The following is a 25,973-nucleotide window of genomic DNA, read 5'->3' on the forward strand; positions in this document are numbered from 1 at the left end:
GGGAGAAGGCAGTGTCACCAACCCCAAGGGTGTATTTCCTAACTTCTGAATCTGGGCAAGGCCAAGCCTTGAGGGGAAGGAATGTGTGAGATCATACAATCTCCAAACAGAGACTCCTGAGAGGGCATAGGTTATGACGCTCATGAATGCCTGGGCTGAGCTGTGGAGACTTCAAGGGAAATGGCCTCTCACCGTGTTAGAGCTCATGAAGTCAGCTCACTTAGAGGAGAAAAGATGGTAGTTCACGTCTAATAAAAAAGTAGGTTTTAATCTTAGGAACTCTTTGTCTGTCTGCACTTACTGGGAAAATGGATCACGCCTCTAGAGAGTCACTTCCTGCACTCTACTTACGTCTTGGGGTTGAAGTAGATGTCACCCCAGAGTCTTTTAGCAAATTCCTGGTAGTTAATGTCACCTATAAGAGAAGCCATAGAATTATAGTCTACCCAGCAAAGTACTGTTTAAAATTGTTTCATGTGCCGCAAGTGGTTTCTAGCTGAGGAATTCTTGCACCTTCCCCTCCAAGGTCCAGACATTTGTTTCAACCCAGGCAGGCAGACAAGGATACTGAGGCACAAGGGACACGACTGGTCCAAAGTCAACAAGGCGATGCGGGAGCCAAAATGAGCACTCAGGTAGCTCCATCTCCGGCAAGCCTGTGCCTGAGCTATGGACAAGGATACAGTTTATATCCTTTCCTTTGATGCAACAGGCTCAACTGCCTACATGCTATCCTCTGTGTGCACCTGTTACCGCCCCTTCCTGCAGTGGATCTTAGTAGTTCCTTCATTCCTTCCTGACCCACAGAAGCTCTACTCCGCTGCCAGTGTGGGCAACCTCCCAGCTGCAGCACCACGCTGAGGCTCCGACTAGCCCTCAACCTCTAGAAGGCACACACCCAGCCCTCTGGAGAGAAAACACCAAAGCTAACCATGGTGTCATCTTTTACCAATTGATATTTTTAGCTTGACTGCAACTGCTGATCCTCATCAGACTGAAGTAAGCAATTGTGGCTTTTAAAATTCAAGATCTTCTGAGTCCAGAGCTCCTCTAACGTTCAGTTAGATCCCTGATATCACCAGCTGTCTCATGGATGTTTCTAACCCAGATGTCACACTGCAATCTCTTTCTCGAGAAGCCACAGAGGAAATTCATCACCTTTTCCCTAAAGCCACGTTCTCTCAGACTTTTCGCTACCTTTCAGTGAGGCCATCATCGGCACTACAACCAAGCTCAAAATCTTTGTTGCCCACTTGGTTAATGACCACGTTTCCCTTCTTTCCCACATTAGTTACTTTCATCCTCTCTCCTCCGTGAACCGCTGTTTCTTTTCCACACCTCTATTACTGCACTTAACGTACACTGTATTATGATCACTGGAGTGAGCTGCCCGAGCACTCACAAGAACCAGGCCTAGTGCGTAACAGACGTTTAATACATGCTTACTCCAAGAATGAGTGAACACCTCTCCAATCCCCCTGCCCCCTTTCAACCTCAAAGATAACATCCGGCCAATAATCACAATCCTGTATCTGCATATTGGCGAAAATGTCTAAATAAGTGTCCCTTCCCTCATCCTTTCCTCTCTGGCCTATCTTCCATCAGCTTTGCACATATCACCCCACCCCAATCTTTACTAGTTCCTAACTGCCTACAGGATAAAGTCTAAATTCCTTAACCTCGCATTCCAACCCTCCCCACTGTGGCCCCAACCCAGCTTCCCAGTAGTTTTACTTGAACTCTTCTCCTTGCTGGAACAGTCCACTATTCCTGAACAGCCGCCCGTGGGCCAACACCACCTGCCTCCATGCCTCCCCTCCCAGCCCAGCGAGTCTGGACATCCTGGCTCCCCACTCCACCGTCAAGGCCCCATCTCCTTCACGCAGCCTCCCCTGGGCCTTTGGAGCTCTACCTGCCTACGGCAGCCACCAGGCACTAAGCCTACACCACCTTACACTGTCATTCATCACTGTGGGATTCTGTCTGCCCACTGGATGAAGTTCCCAGGAGTCAGAGATTATTCATCATGCCTTGTGTTCCTAGTAAGAAGACATGGTATCAGTTTTGGCAGGATGATGTGATAAAAAAAGCACCAAAGTGGATTCTAGTCCCAACCCCATCAGTAAGTTCTGTGTCCCTGGGCACAGCTTTCCCACATGTAAAACGATGGGGAATGGCTCAGTGATCTCTGATTCCTTCCAGTGCTGACTTTCTAAAAGTCCATACGTGGCTTTTCATAATGATGCTGGGGCTCACAGCTGGCTTCTTCGGAAACTAACAGTGGGTTCCAAGGGTGAGTAATAACCTCTCCTGAGGCTCAGAGCCATTTTCAGTCAGAAACTGAATCGTCAATACATTATAATTATAGAAACAATCTTGGATTTTGCTTCATATGTTGATACAAAGAACATTCAGAAACATAACCTGGAACTTTGTTCAGGTGAATTTCATTTACTGTCTGTCCATCTATACATTTTTAAAAAAAGAGCCATTTGGAAACAACCAAAATATATGTCTAATGATGAGAAAGCGAATAAGTTATAGTACATCTATACAGCGGACCAATAGGCAGTTACATAAAATCATTTTTTTTTTGCGGTACGCGGGCCTCTCACTGTTGTGGCCTCTCCCGTTGCGGAGCACAGGCTCCGGACGCGCAGGCTCAGCGGCCATGGCTCACGGGCCCAGCCGCTCCGCCGCATGCGGGATCTTCCCGGACCGGGGCACGAACCCGTGTCCCCTGCATCGGCAGGCGGACTCTCAACCACTGCGCCACCAGGGAAGCCCCATAAAATCATTTTTATCAATAAATTTTAATAGGCAAATTATTGTGATCTAATGCTAAGTGAATATTTACCTTATGCTATTATACTATATGTATATATATATTATGATCTCTTTTATGTAAAACACTGAACTGAGAAAGAAGGAACTATCTCAGAATATTTGCAGTGGTTATGGTAATGAGGTTATGGGTGAATTTTGTTTCCTTCACATTTTACTGTATTTTCCACTTTTCTAAATAAGGATGCAGTAAATACGTATGTATTTTAAAAAACACCAAGTTTCAATTGGTCCATTATATTCACCAGAGCAAACGTTTCCACGTTTTAGAGTAGGCAGGACCAGTGACTGGAGAGAACACTGGTGCCCCAGCGCCAGTGCTGACTAGCTGTGAGGCCTCTCACTGAGCCTGTCTCCTTAGCTCCAAAAATGGGGGTGACAAAGACCTCTGTGAGGAAGTACAGACACACAGGCTGCAGACTGACACCCAGGACATGGTTCCTACTAGATCTGAGGGAACTGGGGAGGTACAGAGGTGGAGCGCACGGGAACCTCTTGAGAGTTGGGGAGCTGGTCCCAGGGTTCTGGTGTTGTGGCTCCAGGGGCCTATAAAATCATTCCACTGGACGTCCCAATGGGCTGCAAATCCAAATGGAGTTCTCAAGTGGGCCTACAAAACTTCTGCCTGGATACAGTTGGAAAGACAGCTAGAAGCACAACCAGTGAGAGAAATTCCATCTCTGAGAAAGAGGCCTGGATGGCTTTGGGGCCATGGATAATTCCTTCTTGACAAAATCTGTTTCACTCTAGGAGAGATTCTTATTCCTAACTTGAGCTCCCTCTTCACCCATTTCTTCCCAGGCACCTTTATCCTTCTATTTATTGTTTGGAAAGCAGTTAGCCTGAGGAAGGAGCCTAGGTGCCAAAAAGAGCCCCAGATGTGAAGACAACACTTGATAAAATGCCTGCCTCCGACAGGGAACTCTGGCATGAAGCCCATTTCTAAGCCATTCAGCAGGAAAGGCACACATGACTCTGGGGAAGCTGGAGAGACAGACTGCCAGCCAGAGCTTACCAAAGGTGTCAGCGTAGATCTTGGCAAAGGAGCCCAGTGTGAAGCAGATGCTGTACTGGGAGCTGGAGAAGCAGACGTTGCCCAGGAGCGGGGAAAGGATTAGGTTCTCGTCAGTGGAATACATGCTGAAACAGAGACAGCCGTGAGTGCAGAGCCAGCTGGGCAGCAATGCCGGCGCGATGCCAAGGGTGAAGGGCGCAGGGACTCAATATCACAGCTTCTTTCCAGCCCTCACCCTCAGAAGGGGCTTGCATAATACACTCAGCTTTGCCAACAGCCTGGTCCAAGAAAGTGACATGATGGAGCTGTACCCTAACCCCCAGTAACAAAGTGATTTCCCAGAGCTGGAAACATTCTGCGTGATCTTTAAGAAGTTAACTGCGCCGGGCAAGGGGAAACTTGGAGGACAGAGACAAAGACCTTGGAACACAGGAAACTAATCTAATGTGATAAGATTAGAGAAATCCAACATTTTAGAGAAATCTCAATTTCACAAACAGAAACACCAGTATAAGTAAATGAATGAATGAATGAATGAATGAAGAAAAAGCAACTCTGCCCCCTGCTCTCACTGCCCTACTCTTTATTGCCTTGTTTGGCTTTGCTTTACAAATTCACGTTAAAACGTTCGGTCTTAAAAGCCATGCGGAAGCCACAGCACCCCAAGTTCACTAGCATTTATAACAAAACCAGCTGTACACAGGGATCAAATCCACAACCCTAACCTTTCTGACACCCTGCTTTACGGAATTTCTTTTCTTTCTAAAAAATATTTATTTATTTGGCTGCATCAGGTCTTAGTTGCAGCGTGCAGAATCTTTTTAGCTGCAGCATGCGAACTCTTAGTTGCGGCATGTGGGATCTAGTTCCCTGACCAGGGATCGAACCTGGGCCCCCTGTGTTGGAAGCGCAGAGTCTCAGCCACTGGACCACCAGGGAAGTCCCTGGAATTTCTTAATTTAGAAATAAAAGTACTGGCTTATCAAGAGTACTCCCCTACCATACTCCCAAGTTACGGTCCCCAGAGGCAATTGCTTTCAACTCTTTTAAAGGTACTTCTAGAGCATTCACCTCGATATTTCTAAATAATATGTTCATGTTACTATTTCTTTTTTTTTTTTTTGGCTGCATTGGGTCTTCATTGCTGTGCGCGGGTTTTCTCTAGTTGTGGCGAGTGGGGGCTGCTCTTCGTTGCTGAACACAGGCTCTATCTAGGTGGCGGGCTTCAGTAATTGTGGCACGTGGGCTTAGTAGTTGTGGCTTGCAGGCTCTAGAGCGCAGGCTCAGTAGTTGTGGCGCACGGGCTTAGTTGCTCCGCGGCATGTGGGATCTTCGCGGACCAGGGCTTGAACCCGTGTCCCCTGCATTGGCAGGTGGATTCTTAACCACTGAGCCACCAGGGAAGCCCCATGTTGCTATTTCTTGTTTGGTCGTTGAGATGTGACTTCTTGACTTCCTACTCTGGTAGATCAGGATTTAGCCCTGTCCAAGCCGTCCCCCCTTTAGAGAAGTTTATCATTTCATCTTTTGGACTCCGGCCATTATACGGGCTCCAGTCATTCTCAGCCCTTCCAGTGACAGGGAGAAGATACCCCTGTTGAGAACCAGCATTACAAACTGGGGGGTGGCGGGGGTGGGGTGTCTGAAGGTGAACCTGTCCCTGGCCACGAGAGTACTGTCCCTGATCCTCAGCTGGAGAGGAATTCTCTCAGGAGGACAGCCTCCTCCCAGGTCCTTCAACAGGCCTCAAAAAGTCATCCAGTACATCCTTCAGCCTACAGATAAAACTGTCTTTAAGAATATACTTAGGGAGTTCCCTGGCGGTTCAGTGATTAGGACTCCACACTTCCACTGCTAAGGGCCCGGATTGGATCCCTGGTGGGGGAACTAAGATCCCACAAGCTGTGCGGTGTGGCCAAAAAAAACTATATTTAAGCTATTCTTCAAAGCCACCTTGGTACTGTATTCTAAGGTCTCCCAACCATCACTCATAAACCCCAAATCCATCTTGTTGAAAAGCAGCTTCAACAAGAAATAAAAGCCAACAGTTCCTTCTCTTACTGAGTCTGTACCAGTAAGGTAATAGCAGCTAACATTACTCACCAATCAGCTACTGTCTGCTGAGCACTGTGCTAAGTGTGTTACATTGGCTGTCTTTAATTTCTTGTAACATCTCATTGGGCAAATATTACTATTCCCTTCTTACAGAAGCAGAAACTGAGGCTCTATGAGCTTAAGGACTCTGCCCAACTTTACATGGTTGGTTCTGTGAAGACGAGACTGATTCTAGAGCTCAGGGTACTGACTGCAGTACTAAATTGAGGACGTGCGGCGAGCTGCATATCTGGTTAAGGAGCAGAGTTAACAAGGCCAAGGAGGTGGAGTCAATCCCTGCAGAGCCACAGAATGCGCCTCTAGCTGTGTCCAACAAGCTTGTCAATGCATGCCAAGGAATCAGAGTTGCCCCCAGAGGTGTTCAAGGTTAAGATTTATAAAAACCAGAGTGCCGAGGACAGGAGGTCCACTCCCAGGGTTCCTCTACCTTATTAATCCGTTGACCTCATCTACAATGTGACGCAGCTTGTAATAGGCATCAGTGGGGGGCAGCTTCAGCTCTAGGATCAGCCGGTCAATCTTGTTGATGCACACGGTGACCGCCAGCCTCTCCTGCACGGCGTGCTTGATCAGCCGCTCTGTGTTCAGCATCACCTGAGAGACACAAGGCTCAGAAGGTGGTGATGAGAGCAAAGAGGGCAGAACAGTCCAGAGCAGAGCCAAAAAAGGTGCTATTTAAAAATATGAAGAATGTGGAAAAGAGGAAATAGATTGTTGGGGGGAAGCAGAGGGTATCTTGCCCAATGGCAGATTCAGGAATTTTAAGAGGTGACCTTGCAGGATTGAGAAATGAATAAATACACTGATGATGTTGGGAGCCAGGTTTCTCAGTGCCAGAGAAGGAACCAAGGAAGGCTTGGGAAGAAGCTGTGGTGCTGAAATGGAATTGTGGGTATTAGGATAAATTGATTTTTTTCTTCTCTTCTACTGTGTTAATAGTTTTTAATATGTATGTGTAGAAACAGTTACAGATACGTATGGGTGTATATTATCTGTGTTCAGTGGAAAGTCCTAGAAACAATGTGTCCCAGTAGCAATGAACATACTTTGACCTTTGTTTCTAAGTATCTGTGCTCACTATAAGGAGCCGAAGCTCTATGGAGAAATGGCTGATTCCAGGATTGGGGCAGGGAAAGTACAAGATGAGTCTAAGACATCTTTTTGTGCCTGAAAAAAGACAGGGCATGTCAAAAGGATAAAGGAGCCAGCCTGAAGGAGTTCTCACTAGCCAAATCTGGGATAACTAGAGTATCAAAAGATATAAAGATACTAGTGGATTATAACCCGCCGAGTAAAATAAAAATCCGTGTATCCATACGGATAATAAATAAGCAAATGGAGAAGGGAAATCTCTTCCTTACAACAGAATTCCAACCAATAAATATAGAACAAATAGTAAGAGTTAGAAAATCACCATTTGCAACTATTATATCAATAAGCTAGGAATGACCAATGGATGATAAAACTGGTAAAGTTTGATAAGGAATAACATGTATACATAGACTCAAGGTAATCGCCCCATAAATCAGTTATTACAAAGGGGGAAAACAGTAACTTTACATTGGAGAAGCCTGGCACACCCACCTTAACCAAGTGATCAAAGTTAACATCACCATCATGGGCCTTCTGATGTGATGGACTAATAAGATCACAACTGTGCTGATATAGTATTCCTGCCCCAAATAACCTGAACCTAATCATGAGGAAACATTAGACAAACCCTGATTGAGAGACAGTCTACAAAATAAATGGCCTATATACTTCAAAAATGCCAATGTCATAAAAGACCAAGAAAGGTAAAAGAAGAATTCCAATTAAAAGAGACATGAAAACTAAATGTTATGCATGATCCTGGATTAGGAAAAAAAATTCTATAAGGGACATTATTGGGACAATTAGTGAGACTGACTAAGGTCTACAGAAAAAGATCTGTACAACAATATTGTATCAACGTTGAATTCCCAGATTCTGGTAAGTGTATTATGATTATGTAAGTGAATGTCCTTGTTCTTAGGAAATACATTCTGAAATATTTTATTTTCAAATGGTTCAAGGGGAAAACACATACGTGTGAGTGCATATGTACATGTACAGACACAGAATGACAAATGAGGGTGTTCTCTGTACTACTGCAACTTTTCAGTAAGTTTGAAATTACTCCAAGATGAAGTCAATTTTTAAAAAGGTAACCCTGGCTCCCTCTGCTGGCTATCTCACCGATGACAACATGAATGAGGTTAGCCAAATTACCTAATCTTTGGGCCTTTTAACTCTAATCTCTCTTTACCTTAGACAAATTCATTAACATTTAAAATTCTCCTCCCTCCCTTTTATTTACCTTTGTCATTTTTGTGTTTCTGAATGACAATGGGTCCTATCATTTTGAGCTTCACTGGGCAGGGAGTGAGGGACTCACTGAGAACTAATTTTGACTTTCATTTGTTGCCCTAATTTTAGAGCAAAGGTGAGCCTTAATCCCACAGACTCTCACGTTCTCTAATTCCCAGCTCACTCAGAGCTCTGGGCATTGTGTGCGGCAAACATGACAGGGAAGAGGGGTCCTGAGGGAACTGACGCAGACTTACGCCCTCAGCAGCATCGATGAAAAGGACCACTCCATCTGAGATGCGCAAGCCAGCTGTGACCTCGTCAGAAAAATTCACGTGTCCTGAAAAGCAAATACCAAGTAAGTCGCCACTTGTGCGGTGGCAGGATGAGGCACGATTAACTTGTACGTGGTCTGTGGGGCACTGCAAAGCATGTGAACCCACAAATACCGCCTTCTCTTCTCCCCACAGCTCCCTGCAGTGTGCCAAGTTCTACGTTAGAGTCACATCCTTGGATTACGCTTTTATACAGGAGGCCCCCAAACATAAAGAAAGCATTTTATCAAGGAGGGCACAACACATTCAACTCGCAGACTAAACCAGTCTAATCAGCAGTGAACAGAGTTCTGCGGGACAGAAGACAATTTGGAAGCAGGAAACAGGGCAAAGGAGGGCCTGGAGCACGTGAGCCAGTTCCTGGCAAGGTGGTGCTGGTGGGTGCGGGTAGGGGTCGGGGCTGAGAGGTACGAGGGCATCGGGCATCTGATGGGGCAAAGAAGGCCAATCTGTCAAAACCCAAATTTTCCTATTTAAAAAAAGGGAACCCTGAGTTGGTCCTTCCCAAAGAGAAAGTCAGCCACAGGGTGAGGTATGCTGCTTCTATGGTAACCTGCATGTCCCCCAGCCATCGGTGCGTGCTCCCATAGTCTCCTTCAAAAGACTGAGACTGCCTGAGGCCGGGACCATGTCTAACTCAGCTTTGTTGCCCCAGTGTCTAGCATGGGCTGACACAGGCTGAAATGAGTAAGTGAATAAGATTCCCCCAAATTTAAATCTTCTACAGCAGAGTCAAGAGAGGAACAAAATAGAAGGCCTGCAGTACACTGCTGGCTAATTAACTAGTTAGAAGCAAAGGAGACAGTTAAAAAAGAAAATTAACTCAATGAAGGCAAGGGAATGTAAAAACAAAGACATAATGCTCTGCTCTGTTCTGGAAGCAAAAGAAACAAACAGGACAGGGTTCTGATGGTAAAAAGTCAAGGAATGTCCTACCTGGAGTGTCCATGATATTGAAGAGGTAGGATTTTCCTTTGGTATCTGGCAAGACTACTGTCACAGGAGTACTCTTGATGCCAACACCCCTCTGAAAGTCGCAGAGAGAAAGAGGGCGAGAGTGATCAAGGCTTCTTCCTATGCAGGAGGGATTCATTCTGCTCTTGGATCTTTCCAGTTGCTAGTAAATTACACTGATGTCTCTCCTTGTAATGGGTATGATTTTTACCTAGGTCTCTAACCAGAATGACCTTAAAGATGAACAATCTTGATGTTAAAAAGCACTGGGGCGACGGGGGCGCGGGGTGGGGATTTGGTTCAAATACAAAAAAGTAAAAATAAAAAAATGAACAAGCTAGCAAAGCAGTATTAAACCTTAATAGAGAATCCAGAGTCCTAAAATCTTATCCTCCTCATACACTGTAAACAAAAATAATTTAGCACAGTACAAGTAAAAAGAAACAATCTGCAGCACTTTAGGTTTTCTTAAAAATATACTATAAAAGCTGTAACAGAAAATAAGTATTAAAACAACTCCAGTCAAACATATAAATAAAAAAACAATAGTTAGTATCTGTTGAGTGCTTAACATATGCCAGCACCATTCAAGGTTCCTTTGGTTAATCACAGTACTTACACTCTTGTGCTTTCCATATGGTCATTTAAGAGAGACAGAAATAAAGAAGAGGGGGAAACAAGGGATTCGAGGGGAGGGACAAAGATCCAGATGGAAAGGAAGACCAACCAGTAGGAATGGGAAAGACAAAAATGTATGCTCACTCCTTTATACAGAAGAGAAGCCCAAAGACAGACGAACCCATTCCCCAGGAGAAGCTACTCCCAGAAAGATCAACATATGGATGGAGTCACGTTACAGATTTTAAGGACGATGTCATTTTAAAAATCATGTTTAGCTTCTGCAGAACTTATAGCATAAATGTACACATGACCTCTTAGCATTTGCCCTACTTGGCTAAATTAAATCCAGCCCAGGATAGGAGGGTCCCCCCTTTTACCCTACAGTTTGCCTACCCAGCTCTCTTTCAAGTTATAGATCATAGGATGACCGAGAGAAGCAGGGAGATAAAGAGATGAGGGGTGGGAGTGAGGGTGGGGAGGTGTGTGGTATGGACCAAAATGTTACCGTAAAGCTCTTCTACATTCCCTACAAAACTACTACTGCTGGGCCTGCTGTGGACAACAATCAGACTTCCAAAGGCACACTTACCTCTTGCTCTGTGAAGAGGATGTCAGTGTAGCACAGCTTAAAAAAAAAGAACTGTAATTACCTCCTGAATTCAGACTCCTCTCCCACACAAACCATCAATCACTTTCCCTCACCACCTCCCAGCTCCAGGGTCTCTGCCTCAGGAGGAGAACAGATGGAAGAAAACAGGGTACCCCTACAGAAATTTCAGACAATGAGACCAGCACCCTCCCAGATGGAAAATGCTCCTGGGTGTGTGGTTTTTTGGGGAGTGGAGGAAGTCGCTAAAGACCAGGTATGACGGAAGAGCTAAATTATATCAAATGCACTGAATTTTTCACGGTGGTACAGGGAGACACGCCCGGCCCTCATGGGACCCCTGAACGTCAAAACAGTCAATCTGGCCAAGATTGAACATTTATTGCACTGAGACTTGCAGCCCCACTTGGCCTCATTCACAGGCGCTTAACTTTATCATGAAAACAAGGTCCAACTGTATTATATTTATAGAGAGGCTATTAATACTATGACAGGAAAGAATAGGCTATCGAAGTCAGGATATATCAGAACAGAGGAGGGATCCCAAGCACAGAACAGATCATCCAAAAATACTGCGCACTAGTATTTCTATGTTTCTGAGAAAGCTGAAGTTATTTTCTTAAGGTCTATTAACAGAAATTACAATTATAAAGCAGCGTATTATATGCATCATTATTTACAGTGAGAGTGGGAAGGTGGAAGAAAGGGGAAGGAGAGAGACACCCATCCCTGTATATTCTGAATGGTTCATCCTAAACCTTCAACAGAATTTCTACTCACATCTTGGTCGTAGCGCTTTCTGATTTCCGGGTGAGTCTGCTCTATTAAACAATCTACAAAACATGTCTGAAAGGGAAGAGAAAGTTAAGTTCTGCAAACCACAGAGAAAAATCTACTCTACCCTTCTCCCAGTTCTCACTACATCACATAATTTAGGGATAGAGAGGAAGAAGAGAGCAGGGAGGATTATGGGACAGCAAAGAATTAACATGAAGCCACAGGATTATTTTCAAATGAAAGATGAAATCTTTCTTAGACAACCATCCCCCAGGAAATGAAAACTTATAAAATCAGAGTAAGGCTCAATTTCCCCTCTTCTGTCCAGATGTAGACACAAGGCTCAGGCATGCAAGTGGCTTAGCTTTCCATCTGCTGCTCAGGAAAAGCTAGAATTTCACAGCTCAGTTTCACAATAGGCATGGAGGCCCCCCAGAGTGAGGAGGTCCAGCCTTATGGCCTCAGACCCCAACGTGTGACTCTGAGGGCTGAAAAAATGAGCAGAAACGAAGAGCAACCCTGTTCCAAGTAGCCGAAAGCTCTCTCACCTTGCCATGGTGGAGATGACCACAAAGGGTCACATTTCTGATCAGCTCCGAGTTATCCATCAGGTCTGCCAAGAAACTGAAAGGAGAAGGGAAAAGAGCAAAAGGGACTTTGCCAAAGGTTTTCAAATGGGGGGGGTGGTACAAAGGTGTTTTAGGTATTTTCGGCCAGGAACAACTTTCAGACCAACTGGAGAATGCTCAGAGGCAGAAGTGAGTTTCTACCTCCATACAGTTCTGTCTTTGGGAACGGAACGGACTTATTCATGAGGAGACACGACCTGTGAAACGTCATGGAGATTTCAACAGTAAAATAATGAAATTTGAAAAGCAAGCAAAAAGAAAAAACCAAATACCAGCACACACATACATGAGTACTGTTCAGTTCAAAACATTCAGGCTAGATGTTATACATTTATACCACTGATGCCAAGGGGACTTCAAATCACTTTGGGAGCTTTGCTTCTGAAACTGCCGTCACAGTTGGTTAACAAGGCTTTCAAGAAAACCTCATCTCAAAAAAAAAAAAAAAAAAAAAGAAGACCTCATCTCATTAATGATGAGCAGAGGAGTTCCATTCTGATCAAAACCAACCCTGCCTTTCTTGCTTATCATCCACATTACTTATGGTAAATAGCCTTCAGATGACTTTTGGCTCTGAAAAATCAAGCCTGCTTTCAAAGACTGGAGATTTTTTTAAAAAATCACCACTGAGAACACAAAAGAATGTGACGCAAGTTCTGAAGAAAACTGAAAGGTTGTTTCAAAAATGTGTGAATGGGGCTTCCCTGGTGGCGCAGTGGTTGAGAGTCCACCTGCCGAGACAGGGGACACGGGTTCGTGCCCCGGTCCAGGAAGATCCCACATGCCGCAGAGTGGCTAGGCCTGTGAGCCATGGCCGCTGAGCCTGCGCGTCTGGAGCCTGTGCTCCGCAACGGGAGAGGCCACAACAGTGAGAGGCCCATGTACCGGAAAAAAAAAAAAAAAAAGTGTGAATGGGGGACTTCCTGGTGGCACAGTGGTTAAGACTCCGCACTCCCAAGGGGCCCAGGTTCGATCCCTGCTCAGGGAACTAGATCCCACATAAGATTCACATGCCACAACTAAGGAGCCCACCTGCCGCAACTAAGGAGCCCGTGAGCTGCAACTAAGACCCAGTGCAACCAAATAAATAAATATTAAAAAAGAAAAAAAAGTGTGAATGATGGCAGGTGAGCTGACCATTTCAGAAGGGACCTTACTCCTTCGGACATACAAGATGTCAACATGTTTTAAAAAAAAAAGGTTTCATTATCTAATAACGGGCCACAAGCTCCTCAATATATGAGAGCCTTATAAGTGCATTTCATCAATGAAAATATTTTCAAAAACAGTTTGCAGTTTGAGGAGTCTAAATTATTCTACACATATCTACCTACCTGTGCCTCCTTTTCAAAATAAAGAGTTGTTATGTTCCCAAAACACTTAGCAACCATACCATGTCAAAACAGGCTCTGGTGGCCCCAACACTGACAATACCCAATTCTGTCTCAAAGGCTGGCTTCTAATACCAAACTAAAGGTTTGGAAGAAGAGAAAATGGCTGAGGTCCAGATGAGAGCCAAGAAGAAAGTTAAGATCGAGCCTAAATATCTCAGCAACGATATAAGCTGAAGGAAAATTTTGGCAAATTGTAGGAAGAGATTTTTGCTTTCACAATAACTCACTGGCGCAGCACCATGGATGGACCTAGAGATTATTATCCTAAGTGAAGTAAGCCAGACAGAGAAAGACAAATATCATATGATATCACTTATATGTGGAATCTAAAAGAAAAAAAAAAAAGATAAAAATGAGCTTATTTACAAAACAGAAATAGGCCCACAGAGAAAACAAACTGACGGTTACCAAAGAGGAAAGAGGAGGGGAGGGGAGGGATAAATTAGGAGTTGGGGATTAAAATATACACAGTACTATAGATAAAACAGATAACCAACAAGGACCTACTGTATAGCACAGGGAACTATACTCAATATTTTGTAATAACATATAAGGGAAAAGAATCTGAATCACTGTGCTGTACAGTGGAAACTAACACAACATTGCAAATCAACTATACCCCAATTTTTAAAAATTAAATAAATAATAAAGAGCTCAGGGATATGCCCTTTTACCCACCAAAATAAATAAATACATAAATAAAGCTGAAATCTGTCAGACTAGATCTGGCAGCAGGCAGCGACAGAGCTGAACCTGGTCATAGAGAGAAGTCGGCAAAATGACTCAGGCACAAACAGATGCCGCTGCTCTCACCACCACCGCCCCAAAAATTCACTGTTTACTTCAACCACAAACCACCTCCTACCTCCATGAACAAACTGAACCTACAATATTCGTGCAGAGAGGCTGCAAGACCTTATAACTTACTCCATTTCATATACCGTGACAGGTAATGTCTGCTCCATCAGAGTGAATTTCTTGGTTTTCACCGGTTTAATAATGGGTTCTAGGAGGAAAAAAAAAAGTAGTGATGTGCAGGTAGGCGTAAAGCATAAAAATACAGAGCCCTATTCCATTAGACTGAGCTTTCAGAATGGATGATATACGACATCAATTTATGTTGTTCTCGAGGACCACTCAGGTTGAGAAAGTTCTGGGAACGCTGTTTGGCATGAGACACTGAAAGATCTTGAATTGTGGACTGAGGTGTTTGCACTTCATTTTGTGGGAGGAAGGGAGAGGGACTGGATATAGGATGAGGTCAATGTCAGTTCAAAATCTCTCCTTGTATTTATAAAATGCAACTACTTCCCAGAAGATCAATGAAAATTATTAAGGAAGTGGAAAATAAGCATTGTGAGGACTAGTTAAAGAAACTGGTATTATTTGGATGGAAAAACGTATCAGACCAGAGGGAGAACTTAAAAACAGTCTTCAAGAACCCAAACGAGTATTAGATAAAGAAAGAAGTAACACTTATTTGCTTGGTAACAAGCTGTTCTGTTGAATATCAAAACAGGGTTAATTGAATCTCAATCCAGAAATACCACCTGAAAGAAAAACTAGTCAGTTCATTCACTGAACTTTCAAGACTGCTGATGGCTATGAAATGAAGTTTTCTAGTTTCGATTTCACCTCTCACAGCCCAGTGCCTCCAGACTCACCTGTGAGAGGCTGGGTGTCCTCCTCCTGAACTATGGTCTCCACTTCAGGACCATATACCTCCTCAGCTGTGGGGTAGTACTTCTTGTCCTCATGCAGCACCACCTCCATCCCAGGGTGGTCTTCATCATGATCTCCCAGCTCGTCGTCATCATCATCATCATCGACCTAAAAGCAAGAGACGGAAGGAGGTTGGAAGAGGCATGCACTTTTCCTGCTCAGTGACTCATACACTACACGAGTTAAGAGCAATGACTTCACATGCCTGACAGCTTCTTATTTTGAGTTCTGTGCTACCGTCAGTGGGGCAGGTTCCACTCTTGCATGATCCTTCACAAAGAGAAGACTGTAAGCCATGGGTATGGACGGCTCTCCTGATTCAAATGGACCCTTTCTTAAATGCAGGCCATTGGTCACAAATGGATCAAGCTTGGAGGCACTTTTCTGGATATTGCCCTATGCCTCACATATTAGGAATCCCATAGGACGGGAGTTCTTTGATCACTATTTCTCTCTGTGTCCTGAGAACACAGCATGTTAAATGAATGAACTCTCTCTACGTATTCCTGTCTCTGTTGAATACTTCCAATAACAACAGTACTCACTCACAACACAGCCCAGTTCCCTGTTGGAAAGTGAGTCTTCGTAAATGACATCGAACTCACCTCCTTATAAATTAAAACCCACAGTCACAAGCAACACTAAACAAAGCTATGCCCTCTTCTCCTAAAAAGTCTTTCAAATGATTAAAAGAGGCTACTACATAACCCTTTATGTTCCAAAACACCCTGGTTAATTCACTCGCTCAACAAATATCTACTGAGCACTTACTATGTGCCAGGCACTGTTCTAGGTATTGGTAATATAGCAATGCAAAAAAGAGAGGTGATGACATTTGAGCAAAAATCTGAGGGAAGAGAGAATAAGTTCTACAAGTAAGTGGGGGAGAGCATTCTAGTTGGCTGAAACGGCAAATGCAAAGACCCTGAGTCAAGGGTACGCTGGCAACTTTGAGGATTAGCAAGGAAGCCAGTTCAGTAAATAATGGGGAGAACAGTATAAGCTGAGATCTCACAGGAGGTGATCATGTAGGATCTTCTGGATCATTCTAAGTAATCTAACTTTACTCTATGACAGTGCTTCTCAGCCAAAGACAATTCTGTCTCCCAGGGAACATTTGGCAATGTCTGAAGACGTTTCTGGTTGTCACAGCTGGCTCTGTGTGTGGGGGACCTAGTGAGTAGAAGCCAGGGATGCTGTTAAATATCCTATAAAGCGCAGGACAGCCCTTGTAACAAAGAATTATCTGGCCCCAAACCTCAATGGTACCGAGGCTAAGAAGTCCTGTTCTAGCAGTTCTGAGCAGAGGAGTAATATGATCAGGATTTTGTTTTAAAAGACTCACTCTGGTTCCCATACTGAGATATACTAAAAGGAGAGAGATTAGTTGGAAGGCTACTGCAGTGATACAGGAGAGAGATGGCAGTGATTGTGGCTTATGCCCAGAGGAGTAGCTGTGAAGATGGAAGGAGAGGTTGGATTCTGCATATATTTTAAAAATAGAGTAAAAAATGTATTCTAGTGAATTCAGAGTAGGAGTGAAAAAAAAGAGACAAGGTTTTTGACCTGAGCAACCGGGGAATGGCCCTGTCTTTACTAGATGAGGAAGACTGTAAGAGGAGGTTGGAGGCAGAAGCAGGGGACAGGGGATGGCGAAGCTCTGTGTTTAGGCCTTAGATATGCTAAGTTTGAGATGCCATATTAGACATCAAGTAGAGATGCCAAGTAGAAAGCTAGACATACAAGCCTGAGGTTCAAGAGAAAGGTCCAGGTTGGAGATATAAATTTGAGAGTCCTCAGGGAATAGAAGGGATTTGATATACTGGATAAGATGACCAGGGGAGTGAGTGTAGATAGAGAACAGGTATTAGGAATGGAGCCTTGGGGCCCATTGACAGTTAAAAGGTCAGGGAGATGAGGAGGAACCAGCGGCAAAGACTGAGAAGGACCGGCCAGAGAAGAGAAGGAAAACCAGGGGATTCCCTGGAAGCCAAGGGAAGAGAGTATTTTAAGGAGGGAGGGATCAGCTGGGCCAGATGCTGCAGACAGGTCAAGCAGGATGAGCACTGGGTCTGCGGCAGAGGTCACCGATGACCCTGACAAGAGCAGTCTGTGTGGAATGGGAGAGGCAAAACAACAAAACTTGGATTCAGAGAAAATGGGAGGAGAGGATTTGGAGACAGCAAGTAACAACTCTTTTGTGATGTGCCGCATTGGGAAACAGGGAAATGGGAGGTAACGACAGGGGGCTATAGGGTCGTGAAAGGATTTTATGATGAAACAACAGCATATCTGTATGCTGATGGGGATGATCTAGTAGAGAGAGAAAACTAATGACATGGGAGAGAGGGGAGAATTGCTGGGGTGAACATCTAGAGTAAATGAGAAGGGATGATGGAAAAATCAAAAACACTAGTTCAAAAAGACACATGCACCCCCAGGTTCATAGCAGCACTATTTACAACAGCCAAGACATGGAAACAACCCAAGTGCTCATGAACAGATGACTGATTTAAGAAGATGTGGTACATGTATACAGTGGAATATTACTCAGCCATAAAAAAGAATGAAATATTGCCATTTGCAGCAGTGTTGATGGACCTAGAGAATATCATACTAAGTGAAGCCAGACAGAGAAAGACAAATATTATATGATATGACTTATATGTGGAATCTAAAACACAACACAAATGAATCTATATACAAAACAGAAACAGACTCATAGACACAGAAAACAAATTTATGGTTACTACTTTATTGCTTTCTTAAAAAAGAGAGATGAAAAAAGTATATATTTGTTTTACCTCATCAAGATCTTTGGTCTCTCTGCCCAATTCATCATCATCTTCATCAGAATCAAGCTCTGGTCCAATATAATTCCCAAACTCATCATACAAGTCAGTATCCATGATGCTAAAATTCAAGGAGAAGAGTTAGATGCTGGCAAGGTAATCAAGGCCTCCGCCCTAGCCTGTGGCTGACCATATCCCACACACAGTCTCCTCTCCAGTTACATCAACCCACTGACTGCTCCTCCAAAGCCCTGCATCTTCCCCTCCTGTCTGTTCCACTCCTGTTTCTGTTTACATATACTTCATCCACTTCTTTTTTCTAATACTAAACAAATTTTAATTTTAAAATAATTAAATACCAGAAAGTTGCAAAAATAGTACACATAACTTTCTTTCTCCTAAATTATTTGCAAATAAGTTGCTGACACAATGTCTCATCGCCTCCTCATACTTTAGTGCAGCAGTTGGTAAACTATAGCCTGTGGCCAAACCTGGCCTGCCAACTATTTTCAAACAGTCCTGAAGGTACGATGTTTTTTATTATTTTTAAATAGTTGAAAAAAATCAAAAGAATAATATTTCATGACACGTGAAAATTAATTATATGAAATTCAAATTTCAGCATCTATAAAAACAGCATTATTGGAACACAGCCATGCTCATTCTTTTATATTGTCTGTGGCTGCTTTCACACTGTAACAGCGGAGCAGAGTAGCTGCCACTGAGACCATATGGCCCACAAAGTCTAAAATATTTACTATCTAGCCCTTGAGACAAAGTTTGCCAACCCCTGCTTTTAGTGCATGTGATTCCTACAAACGAGGACATTCTCCTACATAACCACAATACAACCATCAAAATCAGAAAACACTGACATATTACTACCACCTAACCCACAGGCCCCCATTCAAGTTTCACAGACTGTTCCAATAATCTCCTGCACAGCAAAGGAGCCAATCCAGGATTCCATGTTTGCATTTAGCTGTCATGTCTTTAGTCTCTTTCAATCTGGAACAGTTCCTTGGTCTTTCCTTTGACTTCTGTGACTTGAAACTTTTGCAGATTATAGGCTAGTGAGTTTGTAGAATGTCCCTTAATTTAAGTTTGCCAGTGTTTCCTCATGATTAGATTCAGGTTATGCATTTTTTGGCAAGAATATCACAGAAGTGATGCTGTGCTCTTTTCAGTGCATCTTCTAACAAGTGGCATATGATTTTAATTTGTCCCATCAGTGGTGATGTTAACTTCACCACTGATTATGGTGGTGCCTACCAGGCCTTTCCATTGTAAAGTTACATGCTTTCTCTTTGTAATTAATAAGTATTTTGTGGGTTGTCTCCACTTCAATTCCAGAAATTCTACTCAAAGTAACAGGTCAAATACCACCTCCTTCAAGCCTTCCTATAGCCTCAATTTCTCACTCTCCTATACTGCTGTAGCCTTTAGTGTCTTTATCAGCATTTAATTCTGTCATGAATGGTAGTTAACTGTACTAATTACCCTCACCAACACCTATACAGCTTACAGTAATAGGCAACAGACCAGAGTGTGGGTTAATGGTCAGGGCTCTGGAATTGGAAGACCTAGATTTGAATCCCAACTTTGTCACTTAATAACTATGTCATTTCAGGTTATTTCACCTCTCCAAGCTTGTTTCTTTAATTGGAAAATAAAGTGATTAATCCCCATTGCATAAAGCGTTATGAGAATTAAGCAAAATAGGCTGTGTAAACAATTTATTAGAGTTCCAGGCTCAATAAATGTTAGCTAGCATTATTTTTTGGCCATTCTTGAATACAGGAACCCTGCGTTCCTTGTGCCCACCTGCCAATGACCAAGACAGCGCTTCACCTAAGTAGAAACTGGATAAATGTTAACTGAACAGAATGTTTAATTTTGAAATACTGATACTTCTTTCATGAGGTTAATCCCGCCACCTCCCTCAATGCCCCTGTTGAGTGCTAACTGTGGATAAAATAGAGAATTAAGAGCTCCAAGCACTAATAATTAAATGTAAATTATTATAGAAACTTTCATATGCATAGAGATTCTTTTTACTTCCAAAGAGCTACCACATCTGTGCACATTTCATTCTCCCAAGACACCCATGAAATGACTGCAGAAATTTTTACAGAAGGCTGTCCATGGAACAACCCACCTCATTTCTGCTTCAGGGCCACTGCACTTACTATTCTCTTCCAAAATGCTCTCCCCTTGGGCATGTATACCTTGTTCCTTCATCTCACCCAGTTCTCTACTATATAAAATGTTACCTTCTCTGAGAAGCCTTCCCTTGTCACTCTAAAAAAAGCTCCACCTTGGGCTTCCCTGGTGGCGCAGTGGTTGAGAGTCCGCCTGCCGATGCGGGGGACGCGGGTTCGTGCCCCGGTCCGGGAGGATCCCACATGCCGCGCCATGGCCGCTGGGCCTGCGCGTCCGGGGCCTGTGCTCCGCAGCGGGAGAGGCCGCAGCAGTGAGAGGCCCGCGTACCGAAAAAAAAAAAAAAAAAAAAAAAAGCTCCACCTATACACACATTCTCCAACCCCCACTTTCATTGTTTTATTATTTTTATTAACATTTATCATTAACTGACACGTATCTATTCGTGTATTTACTGTCATCTCTCCAACTACAGTTGAAGCAAGGACTGTTTTTTTTTCACTTAGAACGGTGCCTGGCACAAAATAGAACCTCAATCAGCATTTGCTCAATGACTAAATGAGTGACTCCAACAAGGCACCCAGAAGATAGCTGACTTGCCCACAGTTGCACAAATTAGTTAATTTCGGTACCAAACTTCACCGCAGCTTCCCGCTACAACGCAGGCTCTCCAAGAAAAACAGAGTAAGGACGGAGAGAGCTTGGTAGAGAAAGGGTGAAGGCGGCACAGCTGGAAGAGGGAGTGAGACAGGTGCAGGGACAGTGCAAGAACGACCCCTGCCCCGGGAAAGGGTTTTAAAGATGGACAGGAGGGAACCCCGGAATCTGTGTGTGTGTGTGAGGGCGGTGTGGTAGGGCCTTCATTCCCTTTCCCGCCTCATCTGTAAAGTGAAAGGAGAAGACAGCATATAACGTCTCCTCCACATCTGCCATTATTTAATTTCCCATCCCACAGGAGCAACCTTCCCATGCCGTGGACCCGCGTCAACTCACCTCCCGCTGCTCAGCCAGAAACTCCGAGTAGGCCGCCGGAGACCGCGCTTCCGTCCAACGCCGCCGCACCGCCTGCGCCCGCTATTCGGAAGGACCCCGCAGGCGCCGCGGTCGCGTTTCTGCCTCGGAGGACAGCCCTTTGCCTGTGGACCAGCTCGGAAGAATGCCGGCCGCGGACACAGGAACCTGCGAGGCGGAGTTGTGGGTCCCCAAACCAAGGCGTGGGCTGCTCCAAAGAAAACAAGGTCCGAGGAGGCGAGAATCTGATCAGGCGCCTCGGGGCTACCCTGACGGGGGCCTTCGGGGAGGTCACGTGGGCAGGCTGTTAGAGCAGTTGCTGGGCAACCACAGCTGCTGGGCGTGGTCTACGCTGAGCAGACGTGATCTGGCGGTAACTGGGGATCCCCGAAGAAAGGAAACCAGGGTGCTGGCTGCTGGGGTGAAGGTCAGGGGGCAGGAGGATTAGGTGTTCTATTTATTCAGTGACTGGCAAGGGCTCAGAACTAGACAGGAGCCAGGACACCTGAGTTCAGTTCCTGGCCAACCCAGCCTCCTTCTTGGTCTTAAAGCTTACCCATGTTGGGGTGGAGGGGGAGGGAGGGGTTGGTTGTAGACCTCAAGCTTCCCGGCCCTAGGGCTGTTGATGATGACTTCACCACGTAATCTAGCTTAGTGCACTAGGAGTCTGATGGTCAAAGGGGTCTCACAGTAAGGAAATGCTAGAGCCAAGACTAGAACCCATATAGGTGATCTCCGTGTAGAACGGGTCAATCAGCCTCAGATATGCGGAGGCTGCAGAAGTACAGTGGCAGAGCTAAAGAGGTTGCCCAAGAACCTAGGAATCTGTGCTCCAGCCCTGGCTGGACAGAGGGATTTGGAAACGGGGATCATTGAGCCCCTTCTTCTGCCACCTCTACTTGATTTCCTGCTCAGTCACTGAATCTGGTTTGGGTGGAAAGTATCATTCCTCGTTAAAGACATTTAACAATGAGTGGAATTTTATCCCAGGGCTCAAGAGTAGGTTACAATAGTTCTGCTTTTGTGTGAGGGCCTCTATCACAACTCGCTATAGAGTGAGTCCATGTGGAAATGTGAAGGGGCTGAATTCTGAAATCCAAATGCTTCCTCAGCCAAAGCACCAATGCTAAAATATTTTTAGAGGCAGAATAAAAAAGAATGAAAAATTGCCGTTTAAAACAACATGGATGGACCTAGAGGGTGTTATGCTAAGGTATTATACAGCATTACAGGATATTATAAGTCAGACAGAGAAAGACAAATAGTGTATGATTTCACTTATATGTGGAATCTAAAACACAAATGAACAAACAAAACAGAACAAACTGGTGGTTGCCAGAGGGGAAGGGGGTGGTGGGGTGGACGAACTAGGTTAAGAAGCACAAACTTCCAGGTATAAAATATATGAGAATGTAATATACAGAATAGGGAATATAGTCAATATTATTGTAATAACCTTAAATGATGACAGATGGCAACAAGACTTACTGTGGTGATCATCTTGTAATGTATATAAATGTTGAATCACTATGTTGTACACCTGAAACTAATATAACATTGTATGTCAATTATACTTTAATTAAAAAATATTTTCAGAGGCAGAGAGCAAAATTAAGACAAGGCACTAAATTGAAAGTCAAGACTATTTTCAGTGGCAACAAATCTTAAGCAATACCTCACTGTGCAACTCAGCTTCCCTCTGTAAAATAGAGACCTAGATTTTTATAACACCCTCCTCAAGATAAGTGACTAGACATCTAGAGTTTGACAGCTTTGGGGTCATTCTGTGGGCTGGCAAAGAATCCAGATGCAACCCCCCACCCCTGCTATTCACCCTCTGCTGACATTCATTCCCTTTGCCTTCCCAGGCACAGGCCATGAAAAGGAATGACATCATTGACTTCAAGGCTTTGGAGAAAGAGCTGCAGGCTGCACTCACTGCTGATGAGAAGTACAAACGGGAAAATGCTGCCAAGTTACGGGCAGTGGAACAGAGGGTGGCTTCCTATGAGGAGTTCAGGTCGGCTTACTGCCACTTTTCTCAGGCTCTCCTGTTATGGTTTACCATAGTGGATAAGAGCGTGCACTTGGAGTCAGACAATTCTGGGCTCAGTCTTGGCCGTACCTTCTGCTACCTGTGTGATCCTGTGCAAGTTATTTAACCTATCGGAGCCTCTGTTCCTCATCCGTAAGAGAGAGTAACCACCGTCATGATTAAATGTTATCGCACATAAGATTCTGAGCACAATATCTGGCACATGGAAAGTGCTCAAAAGTTGTCAGCTATTGTTGCTGTTGTTGTTATTATCATTGTCATATTGGCCTGCCAACAGGTTCAGCCGGTATCACACAAAGTCCAGCCACCTCACACCTACAGATGGCATTAGGTCCATCCCCTAATCTCTGTCCCTTGCCTGTAGGGGTATTGTCCTTGCATCACATCTGAAGCCGCTGGAGCCGAAGGACAAGATAGGAGGAAAGAAGACTGTGCCCTGGAACTGTCACACTATTCAGGGAAGGCCCTCCCAGGATGAAACCACTGAAATCTCCCCGGTAGGTGAGGCCCAGCAGGATTCTCTGCCTTAAACCTCCAACTCTGTTTTCTTATAACACATATGTTTTCCTTATTTCTCATGTAAAGCCAACAGAGGCAGGTTTCTGCCTCCAATCCCAGAAAGAAAAGCAACCAACGGGTGGTGAGGCCCAAACCAACCAGAACAAGTCAGAAAGGTGGGCTCGGCAGGCCCCTGTCGTTCAGTCCTTGTCCCACTCCCAGATCAGCTTTGGGTTGCTCTGCCTCGAGTTCTATGGTATAGAGCCTGTGACCCTCTGGCAGTGTCGGGAAGGAGATCCAGCCTGTCATATCCTTAATACTCATCTGGAGTTCCTTTCTCTCCTCCCGAGGTTTCCAATTACCCCCTCTCCTGCCCTGCCCAGAGTAAACTCTGACTTAGTCTTGCAGAGCAGGGCTATGTCCACATTCATCAGTAGGAAAAGTCTGGTACAACTGAGAGTCTCAAATCACAGCCTGGGTTCCTTGGGACCCTCCCTCCCCATCCCATCCCTTGTTCCCTCATCTGAAAATGAGGCCCACAGGGACCGCAGCCTTGCCAGTGCTCAGAGAGTGATACTAGAGCTCAGATGAAAATCCACAGGCTCCCCTCACTCTCACTGTCACAGAGCAGCTGGAGGAGCTCTGTACTCTCTTTCCTTCCTTTGCGATCCAGGAGAAAACACGCCTCCAGCCCGAGACCTCGGCTGAGTTCTACCGTGATTGGCGGCGATACTTGCGGAGTGGGTCAGAGCGCTACGAGGCCCTGCTGCAGCTCGGGGGCCCAAAGCTGGGCCGCCTCTTCCAGATGGATGTGGGGTTTGGACTCCTAGGGGAGATGCTGATGGCGCTGGCTGATCACGTGAGGCCAGCTGACCGGTGGGTGGTGCTGGGAATCCTGCGCAGCCTGGCCGGCACCGGCCGCTTCACCCTGAACCTGAGCCTGATGAGCCATGCGGAGAGAGAGAGCTGCAGAGCCTTGTTTCAGAAGTTGCAGGCCATGGGCACCCCCAGCCTGGAGGGGCGGGATCTGGGGGAGCAGCCTGGTGGGCTTCAGGAGGAGGAGAGTCTTCTGCAAGAGCTGCTGAGGCTGTACCATGTGGACTGATGGGAGCAGTTACCTTCAGAGGCCCCCAGTGGTCACTGGAGGCGTTTTTCGTTGTCTCGAGGGCTCTGCAAGACTGTAGTGAAGAGCCCACACCTAACTCCCTCTGGTCTTGGAAGTTTCACAACAAAAGCAGTAACTGAGTTTTCCCTTTTCCTCCAGCCTCTTGGGGGCTCCATATTCTGAACTGTTAGATCCACAGGATGGTCAAGGGCCCAAGAAGTTGAAAGACGTTTGCTTCCCACCCTTAGAGTCTGCCAGTCTGCTAGCCCATGGCCCTGAGAGGTGGGTGAGCACCCAACCAAACACCGGTACCACCAGTTATAGCCTCCACTCAAAAAAAGGAAAAAGCAAAATTGTTAATCTTCCATGATAAATTAATACTGATCTCCATAGCTCTTAACAAGAGTATTTGTAACTGGAAACCAACAGAATGGACATTTAATCAATAAACAATCAAATGCTACCTCATTTGAGGTGCAGTATTTTTCTCTAGCTCCAGGGGCTGAGTTCCCGTGCAGGTTGGGCCTGGGAAAACCCCAAGCCATCAGCTCAGGCCTGGCCAGCCTCCCAGGCATCTTCAGGTGGCCAGATGTGCAGGTAGGAGGGTTGCCTTCAACTCCTGGATTAACCAAAGGGAGGACCTTTCCACCGGGCAGGCAGGGCAGGGCCTGGAACAGAGAGGCAGAGATTCCCCTGTCCTGGTACCTGGGCCCTTGCTTCTTATTCTGGCTTCCCCTGACCCATTCTTGAGTGAGTGCCAGTGTTCTAGAAAGGGGACAAAGGGCCAGGTTCTAGAATGGTTTTCCCTCAAGATCACGTCCGGAACCTTAGAAGGGCATCTTGTACATCCACTGGGAATAAATTGCCTTGTCTGTGGCAGCTTCCTCTGCAGATTGTTGCTTCTTTTCCTGGCTGCTGAATCCTTTCCTCATCTAGATGCCTCCTCCCAGCAGTGATTTCTAGAAGCCCCATAGGCCTTTAGTGCCTAGGTTCTGCCCCGCCCCCTCTGA

The 25,973-nt window shown here is 45.0% G+C and overlaps 2 protein-coding genes across 5 annotated transcripts in view; one reads left to right on the top strand and one right to left on the bottom strand.

Moving 5' to 3' along the window:
* The window catches only part of EFTUD2 (elongation factor Tu GTP binding domain containing 2), a 32,967-nt gene extending 11,528 nt beyond the window's left edge, over positions 1–21,439 (bottom strand). The window contains exons 1-12 of the mRNA XM_033848631.2: positions 21,287–21,439; positions 18,146–18,254; positions 15,284–15,449; positions 14,547–14,625; positions 12,145–12,220; positions 11,600–11,665; positions 10,802–10,837; positions 9,574–9,664; positions 8,560–8,642; positions 6,402–6,568; positions 3,860–3,984; positions 352–415 (exon numbers count right to left, since the gene is read on the bottom strand). Of these exons, the coding sequence (XP_033704522.1) occupies positions 352–415; positions 3,860–3,984; positions 6,402–6,568; positions 8,560–8,642; positions 9,574–9,664; positions 10,802–10,837; positions 11,600–11,665; positions 12,145–12,220; positions 14,547–14,625; positions 15,284–15,449; positions 18,146–18,250 (1,058 nt within the window). The 5' untranslated portion in view covers positions 18,251–18,254; positions 21,287–21,439. The remainder of the gene's footprint in view (positions 1–351; positions 416–3,859; positions 3,985–6,401; positions 6,569–8,559; positions 8,643–9,573; positions 9,665–10,801; positions 10,838–11,599; positions 11,666–12,144; positions 12,221–14,546; positions 14,626–15,283; positions 15,450–18,145; positions 18,255–21,286) is intronic.
* A 198-nt stretch (positions 21,440–21,637) lies between these two features.
* DNAAF19 (dynein axonemal assembly factor 19) lies at positions 21,638–25,928 on the top strand. Of its 4 annotated transcripts, none has more exons than XM_073798465.1 (4): positions 21,638–21,731; positions 23,173–23,255; positions 23,725–23,857; positions 24,532–25,928. In XM_073798465.1, the coding sequence occupies exons 2-4, from the start codon at positions 23,182–23,184 to the stop codon at positions 24,961–24,963; spliced, it is 639 nt and encodes a 212-aa protein (XP_073654566.1). In that variant the 5' UTR covers positions 21,638–21,731; positions 23,173–23,181; the 3' UTR covers positions 24,964–25,928. The 4 variants fall into 4 exon arrangements, with proteins under 4 accessions (XP_073654566.1, XP_033704524.1, XP_033704525.1 ...); XM_033848633.2 differs by having other exon boundaries at positions 23,173–23,324; positions 24,532–25,915; XM_033848634.2 differs by lacking the exon at positions 21,638–21,731 and adding an exon at positions 21,738–22,517.
* Positions 25,929–25,973: the final 45 nt, after the last annotated feature.

This window comes from Tursiops truncatus, chromosome 20 (assembly GCF_011762595.2).
Source record: "Tursiops truncatus isolate mTurTru1 chromosome 20, mTurTru1.mat.Y, whole genome shotgun sequence".
NCBI classification, from domain to species: Eukaryota; Metazoa; Chordata; class Mammalia; order Artiodactyla; family Delphinidae; genus Tursiops; species Tursiops truncatus.